General features: G+C 31.9%; 1 protein-coding gene across 8 annotated transcripts in view; it reads right to left on the bottom strand.

The window, feature by feature from the left end:
• Nucleotides 1–2485: 2485 nt before the first annotated feature.
• The window catches only part of LOC143244926 (protein O-mannosyl-transferase Tmtc3-like), a 110296-nt gene continuing 99375 nt past the window's right edge, over nt 2486–13406 (bottom strand). For all 8 annotated transcript variants that reach the window (XM_076490517.1, XM_076490526.1, XM_076490549.1 and 5 more), the window contains 3 exons: nt 12262–12363; nt 9873–9956; nt 2486–7117 (listed from right to left, as the gene is read on the bottom strand). In XM_076490517.1, coding sequence (XP_076346632.1) covers nt 6788–7117; nt 9873–9956; nt 12262–12363 — 516 coding nt within the window. In that variant the 3' untranslated portion in view covers nt 2486–6787. The remainder of the gene's footprint in view (nt 7118–9872; nt 9957–12261; nt 12364–13406) is intronic.

Here is a 13406-nt window from a genome sequence, read left to right as displayed (position 1 = left end):
GCGCAAAGCTACACGAGGGTTATCTGCACTAGCCGTTCCGAATTTAACATTGTAAGTCTAGAGGGAAGGCAGCTAGTCATCACTACCCACAGCCAACTTTTGGGCTACTCTTTTACCAACGAATAGGGGGATTGACAGCCACATTATTAACAACCCCACGAATGATAGGGCGAGCATGTTTGACGTGATTGTGATTCGAACCTGCGACCCTCGGATGACGAGTTGAGTGCCTTAGCCACCTGACCATGTGGTGCCGTGTTAAAAAAAAAGTGTATGTATCAATCTTATTGGAAAGTATCATAAGTTTGATTGACACATATCGACATATAATTAACATCTTAATTCAAAGTAAAATTTCTGGTTATTTAAAATCTTAATACGCAGTGTATGTAACATAATAAATCAGAGGCTCGTCCGAGATAAATTATAATACGTAACACGTGGGGATGCAGATCTTTAATATTTTATTCTATACTCTTAATATACTAACTGATCAGAATATGCTATATTTTGATTACTTTATTTTCTCGAAAATGGGCAGAAGACTGCCTGGAAGGATAACCTATTTTAACCTCTTGCACAATTGTACAGTAGCGTGTTGCCTGTTAAACAGTCAGCAAACACTACAATTACGTCACATAAGGAAAGCTTAAACTTGCAATTCGTACTCTAGTGACGTGAGTAAAACGTGCGCATGCCATGAATCACGAGAAGAATTATGCACTCTGAAGGTTGCAAAACAGCATGACGTATAAACTTCAAAAGTAAGAAATAAAAATATTTATTTTTAATTTTGGTTTAATTTACCCTTGAAAAATAACACTTCGAGATCCCGCGGAAGTACGTTTACTATTGTTAACTGATTCGTCACAAAAAAAGAACGTTTGCCGAGTTCAGTATTATGACGATTTACATAAAAATATGGTAATTTGAAGTATAGTTTATAAAACCAAAATTAATATTCTTTTCTGTTTGTTTTGAATTTCGCGCAAAGCTACACAAGTGCTATCAGCGCTAGCCGTCCCTAACTTAGCATTGTAAGACTTGGGAGAAGGTCATCACCGCCCACCGCCAACTTTTGGGCTACTCTTTTACCAACGAATAGTGGGATTGACCTTCACGTTATAACGCTCCCACGACTGAAAGACGAGCATATTTGGTGCAATGGGGATTCAAACCCGGGACCCTCAGGTTACGAGTCACACGCTTTAACCCACCTGGCCATGGCAGGCCAGGGATGCAAGCCAAGGATTCTCTTATGCTCACTTCGGCATACTGACCCATAACAAATATGGTAAACAGTCAACTAACAGCAAAAGCGCACAATGTGAGTAAATAAACTGTTGAAACCTTAATGTACATTAAGTAAGCACCTTCGAAACCTCTTGAGAATACGACGAATACATGATAATTGTTGATGTCCATCTACACATGGACCAAAATCTAAAGAATCAATAAGTTGTAAGAAACATGAGATTGCTTTATTTCGATTTAGATAAATTATATTTTACATATTTTATTATGTTTTCAAATTCCCAGTTTTTAGCAGAAAATAAAATTAATATTCAGTTTAATTAAAGCCAGTGTAAGCTAAACAATGAATAAGCATACAATCCACAGCCGAAATTTGTTGCGTTTAATATCTTAATATACGTGTCCTATTTTTCTTTTAATTAAAAATCTGTTGCTAAAAACCGTAGAAAGTTAAGTGGATAATTTTGATACTCTTTAACGTTATTCTGCTTATAATTTCAAGTATTACGAACACATTTATTTATTGTCTTGCTTATACGAAAGGCATCTAAATTACTGTTACATTTAAAGGTTATCTCCTGTAAAACAGCATATAGTTCTATGAAACGTTCATGACTAGCGTTGAAACAGTAATTTTTGAAAGCTTTCAGAATAACGCAAGGAAGTTGTAAATTATATAATTTTACCAGAAAAGTTGCTTACAATCTTCAATATAAATTTACAGTTAATAACAATTAGTTTTAACTATGAGTGAGAGATAAGTCACAGAGTTTATCTATTAACTACTCTGCAGTGGCGTATTTAGGTAGGGGCTAGAGGGGGGTTCACATAATCTTAACTCTGCCGGTGCTTCCCTATTTTAAGTTATCAGTTGAATATCCTCACTGCAAAAACACTCGACAAAATTAGGCCCGCTTAATGAATTACTATACACTAAAGCAGAATTATCAAACGTGCAACTTCACATATCATGCCTATTATAATTCAACAAGTAACAAAATATATATTGATTAAATTACTTACACCGATTAGCCTTAAGCTTTGTTTGCCACGGGGAAATTTATTAATAGAAGCCAATAGAACGATAATAAAGCCATTTGACCTATCTTGCTACTGGACAAGTTTTACAAGACCCTGTGTGTGTATCAGGTGACCTTATTAAAGTGATTCCGCCCGACTTAAAAGTGGGCTTATTAAGAAAACAAACCAAAAGTGAGAAGATCATCCAAACTTCAGATATTAAAAAATAGCTTTTATTTACCCATTTGGCACAAAAAACATACAAAGTTTGAAAAATGCAAAACCGACTGACCAACATATTTACACAAGTTTTCAGATTATATGTAATTTATATTCAATTCAAAGGACACAGACCTGGTCCAAGTTACATTGACAAACGGCATCTTCCTGTTTCATATAAGATGGGCATACCAAATCGAATATACTATACAAATTCACAACCAGAATTATTAATTCTGACTTGAAAATATTACCGTAATAATATGAAATAAAACTGTTTTTAAAACCTTTGTTATAAATAAGTTATTTGTTAAAATTACAAAATATCAGTTACACAAACTTCACACAAATCTAAGGAGTAATTGATTTTTTACTGTCTTACAAAATTAAGCATAATATTCTATATATATTTTTAATATAGAACGTGGTTAACATTATTACTTGAACAACGCCAGTTTCAAATATTTCGAGACTGCAGGAATGTTTGGCTCTGTACAAAAATTTCTGACCGCGAATTTGTAATCATGACTGATTGAAAGTTTAAGGTTTAACAAGTCAGTTTTAAAAGTAACCTTTGATAAAACTGTGATCTTCTGAAATATAATCAAAAAACGTTTTAAAGAAATCCTTACTTTACAAAACAAAGGTTGCAAACACAACTTTTGAATGCATGGAAGAATATTTTTATTAATATATGTCAAATAGGTCGTAATGGTTTAAAAATTATCTTTTTAGACTAGAAGTTGTCTTAAAATGTTAATTTGGCGCAAAGTACTTTAACAAGTAATAAATGTAAAGATAAACTCTATATTGGTTTTCTTTCACTATTTTGAACATTGTGTAAAATGAACAATCCAAATAAGTTAGTTACCTTGTGTTTCAAAACACCACATTGATATAAATCTAGATATAAAGTCTCGAATTCTCATTTTCACAACATACAGATCTGATGTCTACAAGTCATATGCATTATCTTTTCTTACCAGAAGTATTTTTGCAAATTAAATCCACATTATTATTCCACTTAGCATACATAATGTCTAAAGCTATCAATATTCACTCAGCTAGTTAACAAATTGGTTCATTGGTACTCGCTTACTAGGAGTGATTTGCAATAAATGAATTTTGACTTTTACCAAATACTAACCTAAAGAGTTAGTCACTAATTAAGTATAATACAATTCATTATGATAATAGTGTAACATTGATTAAAACACTGCGGTTCTTCTTTATCTTTAAATTGTATTACGTGGTAGTGAAGTGATGGCATTAGGCCTAATTCTTTGATAGATTGTTTAGGCAGAGTATTCATGATATATCTTTGTAGAATGGACGGCAACTGCCTGTTGTGGAGACAAATGTAGAGGACGACGTTTTTGAAAGTCTTTTGAAACCGAAAGGCGGAAGACTTTCGAAGCGTTTGTCCTCCACAATAGGCAGTTGCCGTCCATTCTACAGTTTCATTAGGCCCAATTGTTAGTAATTTGACATAGTTTATGATCTTGATATTTTCCAGAATATCTACTATCACACTACTAATAACTACAATCAATACTTTCTCCAGTTATAACGCTTTCAGTCAGTTGGTCTACCTATGCATAAGCTCAACTACATGGTTCTTTTATCCATAAATACTTTATACTTCTTTAATTGATAAACAAATGAGTAGTCTGCTGAGGTTTTTAGTCCTGTATTATGAAAACTGTGATGTTTCGTCTTTTCTTTTTGTACTACCACAGCAAGATGAGAATCTCCACTCCACAGTATGTTACAAGTAAATAAGTAATAAATATTTCAAACCTTTTTTTCTTCCAGAAACATGATAAAAACAATATTCATAAATTACCTTTCATAAATGGAAATATTACACTTGTTTACAAAATACAGAATCAATCATACTGTAAAAATACTTTACACCAACAAATCTAAATTGTTCACAAGTTATTAATTAAAAAACAGAGGAATTATAAATCATACATGTAAATTAATATACATGTTTAATTTTCAGTTTCTCCAAGTTCCCCAACAAAGAAGGTAAGAGCACTGATAACATTAATCCAGAGACAATTTATGTTTTTCATGAAATAAATTATTCTTACATGAATTTGAAATATTACAAATCTCTTGTTCCAGATGTAAAATGTCTTTTATAATTGATTTAAATATTTTTTGATACAATTTTATCACTGTAATAATTGATCTGCCTTTTAACTAATTGCAGTAAAAAGAATTCCTAGGTACATTCAAGGTTGAAAAGCTTATGATTATACTTGCAAATACGAGTGGTGAGTTGTGAATAATTAGGGGATTTGAAGTATCTATATATAAAAGTGAGAGAGCTAAAATAAAAGTTGAAATGGGTTAAGACAAAACTAATGTATGAAATACATGCACTTGCACACTTACTACAGGGTCTGGTACTGATGTACAAGCTTTGAAGAATATTTCAACCATACAGATTAATTTTTACATATAAAGTTGGAACCAATATCTTGTTTCACAAACAAAAGTTGAAAAAGACCATTATTTATTGTTCTGTTTCTATAAACAGTGAAGGGAATAATTTTTTTATAAGCAGAAACAGAAATAGGACCAATGATTATAAAGAGAAATAAGAATATTTTTACAGATCACACTAGACATAAATATACTGTTCTAAACCAGCAAGAAACCTGGCTGCATTAGTCAGTTGAATTCTATATTTTGAATCCCCATAAATAATGACTGTTGATTTTCAAGTGAATCAAAAAAATAAAAAGTAAATAATAGATGACTAGACAATTTTTTGTAAGTACTACAGAGAAATGTCTAAATCTGTAGCAAATAAAGATGGTTTTATGGAGAACAAACATTACACAAATGTCACAGTATATTTCATGTATGAGAACACAACGTATTATTATGTATGTATATATATATATATATATATATATATATATATATGCAGTAAGATTTTTTTCACCCAAGATGAAACTGAAAAACAACCTGTCAGAGGCTTAATGCATTCTTTAACTGACCACATACCTTCTGTTATGGACTGCATTTCTGCCTATTCTGGGCTCACCAAAACCCCACAATTACCGTATATTGTAAGCTGTAGCTCAGTTTAACACTTGGAATAAGATGTGAATTTAAATCTCAGAACCACTCCTACTTAATCTAGTGTTCTAACAGAAATGTTCTATATACTATTCACAAATTATTTACTCAAATTTCTGATGGCACACTGATAATCAGATTAAAATTTCTTCAAAATTTGCAGTGAGTACTGCATTATAAATTTAGAAAAAATAAAATTCTGATCATAATTTTACTTTCACATTTTCATAATTTCCATTTCTCAGAATTTCTCAAAATCATAACTGAACACTGCAACGTTTACTGACTTACTGTAATACATCAGTATTCTGAAGTAATAAGCTTGCTGTACCCTAGTTGCAAGAACTATAATATAATTAACTTGACCAAAAGTAATCATCAAATTTAAAATTCTTGAGAAGTTCTATATGCCCTTCACTGAGAAGCAGCCAGCCTATGGTCTAAAAAGAAACAAACATATTTACCTATGGAAAACCCAGAAGATCACTTTAAGAAGACACTAAATTTAGTTGTCAGGAAGCACATAGAAGTATCTACATCAAGGTAAAAAGTACAATCACACCTTTTGCTTGTATTATTCTACCTATTATGAATTACAGTTTCTTATACATGTATGTGCATGTTACATTCAACACAAACGTATTCCTACAGGTTTAAAAACCTTTTGATGTCTGTCGTATATTTTAGTAATTTCATAGCAGTTAGCATAAGGTGTAGGAACAACAGCACTAACCCTTAATCCAACACAACCTGTCATACATCAACTTTTTTCTATTGTATTTTGATGCATACAACTTTTAATTAAAGTAACTTTTTCAATTTTGTGTACAGAATTTAAATACTTAACTATATGTGAAATCTTAAAAATAAGAAAAAAAAATCTTTCTGCTTTTGGTTCAAGTACAATTTCTGTGTATGTTCAGATATTTAACATCATACAAATATACACACTTCTTGTTGGAATACTGTTCCCATTTTTAATTGATATGATGGGAAAGTGAAATTATAATGGGACTTTAATATTACATTAATATCTTGATTATTCTATATACATAAAATAACTCTTACAGAGGAAAGATTCATTCATAAAACTAACTTTTCTTCGATGTTATATATATATATAGATATATATTACTGATTTTATTATTTACATCTCAGTCACACTACAGCACCAATAGAAATGTGTAGGAACAATTTAAAGCTCGGACGTGATATGATTATTTTCATCATGATATGTTTCAGTACCAATGAGATTTCTTGGGACTGCTGTATTTTGATGTTTTGTTTTAGGTTTTACAACTTTACTTCCAGAGGCACTGCCCTTATTTGCAGTGTGAGATTTTTGTAGTCGTGCACGTACAATTTGTAGATGGCGCTGGATGTATTCTTCTTTTGGAGCCAGACTAGCAGCTTCCTGGAGACACTGTTCACCCAGAGCAAGTTGTCCACGTTCCACATACACCACACACAAGTTGTGCTTAGCCTGGACATTGTTAGGATCCATATGAAGAATCTTGACATAACACTAGTAATACATTGAAATATTAAGTTCAAATTAACCAGCTGGAAAAATACTAAAACTGAAGAAAAGAAATTATTTAGTTGAGTATTTGATAGAATACGTTTTTAAAGTTTATAATACAAATATAAAAGTTAATCCACATAAACCAAATTCAGGAAAATAAAATCATATCCTCAAACAAGTAATTTTATTTTGCATTTTTAGCCTCTTTTTCTGAAAAATACTATGCAATATACACTATAGCCTATCAAATACTTCTATAAATAAGATTTCATAAATTTTTTAGGGACAAAATTACATTATATACACATTTTTTTGCAAGGTTTTGTGATTAACCCTTTCGTGACAAGTCACAGGTTAAAGGCTATACCATCACACTTGTTGATTTGCATTCAAAATTGTATTGAACTACTATTTCATGAATTAATGTCAGTAAGTTTGGAATCATATTGTAGATTATAATTCAAACTGTAATATTATGTAGAAGTTAATTGCTTAAAAAGTAAATATTAAAAGAACATATCTAAATATAGATTTTAGTGAGTTACGTAGTATGTCAAATGCAGCACTGTTTAAAATTAGATGTTTGTGATGTCAAAATACTAAGTCTATAGTTTTGTACAAACTAGGAATCCTAATTACTAATCTTAACAATCTAGAATATAAAATAAGAACCTTGTATCTTTTAATTTTGCGGATATATGACTTGTGTACTGAATCAAACACAGTGGCTCTGTTAAACTTTCAATTTTTGAAATTGATCTTTTATATTCACTTAATTCAATATACGACATGCAAATAATCAGTTGACAGATTACAATGTCCCCCCTAGTGGTGTTTCAGCCATTTTAATATTTTAGAAGGCCACTGTTTCTTTTATTCTTTCGAACTAAGATTTCTAGGAGGTAGGTTGTGTCTTTTGTCTGCTCAAAGTTTCATATTCTTTTAAGTCTAATTACATCTAAGTTACTAAGTGTAATAAATTATAGTGTATAAATTAGTTATTTATGTTTTTTAGTGATTCACTGTATATAAAACCTAAAAAAAAGTTTGGTATCCATGTGTGAAATTTTAAAAAGGCTTAGCAACTTATGTCCAGCAGTAACTGAGTTCAAAGGTCATAGCATGAAGAGATAATTGTTTGTTTTACTTCTTGATTTATTGAACTATATTTTAAGAAAGATAACTTTAATAATTTATTTCTAAATAATAATAATCTGTAAACAAATGTGATGTATAGTAATTAAAATGTGACTGTATATTACAAAATACAAGTCCACTAAAACACAGCCAAGACAGGAAAACTAAAGGGCAGTTTTATATTATTGGATGTGCAACACAAGTGCATGTGCACCATATCAATGCAAGTTATATAATGTTAGCTAGGCATGACTGGTAGGTCAATATAATAAATACAGTGTTACGAGACTTAAGCTACTTAAACTAAATGTTTGTATTTTTGTATTATGATATGCAGTCATTCTAGTAGGTAAAAAACATAATTTATATTTCCTAATTTTTGTTTATGATGGTTATGAAGTTAGTCAAGTGACAGACCCCACATAGGGTATAGAAAATAACAAAATATAAAGTCTTACTGAAAACAAATGTTTAAAAAGTATTTAGGAGGTTTTAAAAGATTACACAAATAATATTTGAGATTTTCTTGGTCATAACATGAATCACCTTGCACTGAGATCAGTAGCAAGATAATATATTTTCACAAACAAATCTTTGGTAGAAATATTTCATTAAAAATCTGATTTTCTGTGAAAATGAAACTTGTAACCTTTACTAAAAGTCTACCAAATTCTGTGAAGATACATGTGCTGTATCAAAAGTTATAGTGCAAATACTTAATGTTTGTGTTAATATGTAGATAACCTCATGTATTTCATAGTGGGCCCTTCATGAAAGAGTTAACAGCACTGAGCTTATCCATATTTTAACAGGATAGCCATGTCCTGAAGTGACAGAAAACATGTAACTGATATGTCAGTAATACACTTCTCTGTCTTATCTATTTCAGTGATACAATAAACAGACCAAAGTGAAAATGTATCTCAGAACAGCTGGTGTGGTATTAACACTTTTATTGATAAACAGAGAACATTTCAACCTTCCTAGATCATTTTTACGTTAACAAAGAGAGAGTTTGCAACTGACTGTTGCCAGGCAGAAGTTTTAGGGACGAGAGTATAAACGGGTACGGGATTATAGGGGGCACTGTAGTTGGATGTTAGGTTATTAATTAGTATAGATATAAAGGTGTTCCTTTATGTTGTTTTAATTTTGGTTTTAGTTGTTGTATAAGTAGGGTTTCTTTGATTTTGCAGTTGTTTATATTTGTTTACCTACTTAGTATTTGAGAAGACAAAGTGACATGATATAAAATTATACTTTACATGTTCTCAAGGTAACTGAAATAAATGTGTGGAAGAAGTTAAAAGTAAATATTTTTACTTCATAGTGTTCCTTCTGTAAACAGAAGGGCCAACAAATTGTGCAAATAACAAGAAACTTAAATATCCTATAATATAATTGAACTTTTCTACATATTAACTGCATTCATAACTTGTCATCTCATATTCAAACATCTTCATAAATATTTAAATAAATTTTTTTTTATCACTTCTGAGTGCACGTGTTGGAGATATGACTCCATTTGAGACCAGACATAGTGTTTAACAACATTCTGTTTAAAACAATTTATGCTGTCATTTTTATGATTAAAAACAAAACCCAAAACATTCTTTACTTTCTCTGCTGCTTCCAGATCTTTCATATGATTGATGTAGATGTCTCCTAGTAGGATTAATCCTTTTACATGGTCAGTATGGTGCTAGAATAAGTACATATTTCAATTTTAAAATGTGTGTTACATAACTTGTATGAAGATGGTATAATTTATCTTTTACCATATAAATATGCTGACACACATACACAAACATATCTGAACACAAATTAATGACAAACAGGACAGGAAAAATAGTCTATGTAAAACTGAAACCTAAATTTTTGATGCATTTTTACATTAATACTTGTTATATTCATATGAAGGTGTCACTTAGAGAACATTTTGAGAAATAATTATATCACAAAGCTACCTGTGCCATTATCGTCACAATTACATAACGCCACATATACAACTAGTTCTAACACACCTAACCCAGTAATAAAGTTTGAATAATCTCAGTGCATTAAAATGGTACACTTCTGAATAAATGATGTAGTCTTACTTATGATGACTCTGTTACTGGATAAGATAACAAAAAAGGGTGTAATGAATTTTTATTAACTTGAAGAAGAATTGTCAACTATTCAAACCCACTCTAGTTTAGGTTTATTCTTTTTAAATCAATGTAATATTATTCCATATTTATATTCACTACTGTATTGTGCAAGTGTTAGGACAAAGTCAAGAATTAGATCTGAAGCTACTTTCAAAACACAATGAAAGGTATGTCACATCAAAACGTTATTAATCTTCATATTTAGTACAACAGAAACTCTGTGTGAGTGCTCGAGTTCAGTAAACAGTTAATATTTTGTGTGTCCTTTTTGTTTTAATAACTACAGACAACCTTTCAGGCATTGTTGCAACATATTTAATGAAAGCGTTCATTGGGATTTTACTGCAAATGTCTCTAATACAGTCTCAAAGTTTCTTTATAAGTAACTTTTGATTTGTCAAGTTTTTGATTTATCAAATTTCAGATCTGTTCAACTGGGTTGAGATTGGTGATCTGTGAGGCCATTGCATCATACGAATGACTCCAGCAGCTCCCTTCTTGGCTAAGTAATTTCTAGATATGTTGGATCAGCTTTTGGAGTCATTATTTTCTTGGTAGTAGAATCCTTTACCAGTAATACACAAACCACTGGGTATATCATGAGGGATCAGTATCTGATGGTAACTGCATTGGCCCATTATTCCATCTATTTTGCATCACACTGCCTCCCCCATGCTTCATGGTAAGTGCTATAAATTGAAGTATCTTTCACCTTTCTTTTACTGGATGTACAACCTACCCTTTGAACTAAATATTTCCAATGATCAACAATCTACTTTCTGTACCTTTTAACAAATTTCAGTCTTGTGACAGTAGCTGGAAATTGAAGTAAAGGTTTCTTAACTGCTAAACAATGAAATATTGTATTCTCTTTGAGTCTCCATGATACTGGAGATCTGGACACATTTTTGTCATTTGGTACATTGTTGCTTATCTCATGCTTGAGATCAGTGATAGTCTTCCTTCTGTTCTGAAGGCTGCATAAATGAAGACACTCAATAACAGTATCATTAAGTTTAGGTGTTATGTCTCTTCCTATTCTATTTTCAACTTACTTGTCTTGGTCTCATGATCTAGAGTGTACTTGATGTTTGGGGAGTATTTCAAATCTGCATGCAAAGTTTTTGTGTGAACTCTCTGCTCTACTGAGAATTTTCTATGCATTTTGGGACATGGCATCACAACAAAACTTAATATATAGTGTTAAGCAATGTTTATATCAAGGTTTATTTGTGGAGAGCTATTAAACTGCTTTCTCATATATATATCAGTACAATATTGTAACTCTTTGCTACTTTCTTTCTATAGAGGTAAAACACTACATGGATCATTTCAGTACCTAAATTTGATCAGTATGTTCATTCAAGCAGAACCCTTATGACATACCCTTGGAACAAGTATGTGAGAATTCTAAGAAATAAGTATTCTCTCCCTGGCTCAGTCATTTGTCAACAGGTAACAATTTTTCATTTTACATTCAGTAATGACATGGAAGAATTGGTCTCACAGAATGGAAAGAATGACAAAATATTCATAACACTTTTGGACAGTACTGTATGTGATATTCATGAAAGTAGTACTTTGGTATTTAATAACAGAACCTACTTAGATGATATTATAAATGATATAAAATGACCCTTAATTGTATGAGTAGACTTAGAACACTTGGTTTTATTTATAAGGTAACCATATAAAAACTTATCTGTGATGAACAAAGTGGTGCTTTAGAATATTCTTCAAAAGCAAATTGTTCAAATAAATACAGTTAAAAAATACTTGAATTCTAGCATTTACATAATTAATATCATTATACATTACTTATTAGTAACTGGTACTTATATTAAAGTTAATTACCTTCAATAATTGTTTGAGGAAAGGCACAGCTTCAAGTGGACGTTGAGAATCCGAAAGCAAAAGGGCAAGATTGAAAAGTGCACTGCGAAAATCTTCTCTTATCTTAAAAGATTAAAATATATATACATGTATGTACACTAATAACCTAATGTTTCATACCTTTATTACTTAGATTACTTTGTTTATTAATAATTTTATTAATAAGAGTTAAAATATGCCATTCATGATTTCCTCTTCTATAACCTTTTGCTTAGTTTTATAGGATATACGAGGGCTGTTCAAAAAATACGCGGACTGACGTCATAAAACAAAATGTACTTTATTTAGAAGTTACAGGTCTGGGACTCCTTCAAAGTACTCTCCTCCTCAACGCACACTTATCCCGACGGTGTTTCCACTTGTTGAAACAGTCCTGGTCTGCTTCTTTGTAATGTCCTCCAGCTCCTTCGTCGCATTTGCCTTAATCTCGGGAATCGTCTCAAATCTTCTTCCTTTCAAGGGTCTTTTGAGTTTGGGGAACAAGAAAAATCGTAAGGAGCAAGGTCAGGTGAGTAAGGGGGGTGGGGTGGGGAAGAACAGTAATCGAGTGTTTAGCCAAAAACTCACGAGTTCTGAGGGCTGAATTTCGCAGCAACGCAGTGCATCTTCAATATTTCGGTCAAAATCTCGTAACAAGATCCAACTGATATCCCAAACTCTTCAGCAAGCTCCTGACAGTCAGACGTCGATTTGCCGTACCAGGGTGTTGATTTTGTCGACGTGTGGGTCGTCAGTTGGCGACGGAAGGATGTCCAGGACGCTCATCATCTTCAATGGACTGTCGACCATCCTTAAAGCGTTCATGTTACTTGAAACATGCCGTACGCTTCATAGCAACATCACCGTAAGCCGTGTTAAGCATAGCAAAAGTTTCAGTCGCAGATTTTCCAAGTTTAACACACAATTTCACAGCAAGTCGTTGCTTCTTCAAGTCATTCATTCTGAAATCCAAAACGAAAAAATCGCACTTCACTTAAAACTGCGTAACTAATACACAAATGAAGATATCTGCAATCTGGAAATGGCGTCGTGATCAGCTGATCTGTGCAAACCTAGCGACACCAAGCGGATTCCCCTGGAACCAACTGGAGCCGCGCAATTCAAAC

The sequence above is a fragment of the Tachypleus tridentatus genome, chromosome 1 (genome assembly GCF_004210375.1).
Source record: "Tachypleus tridentatus isolate NWPU-2018 chromosome 1, ASM421037v1, whole genome shotgun sequence".
NCBI classification, from domain to species: Eukaryota; Metazoa; Arthropoda; class Merostomata; order Xiphosura; family Limulidae; genus Tachypleus; species Tachypleus tridentatus.
This window is presented reverse-complemented; position numbering and strand designations above follow the sequence as displayed.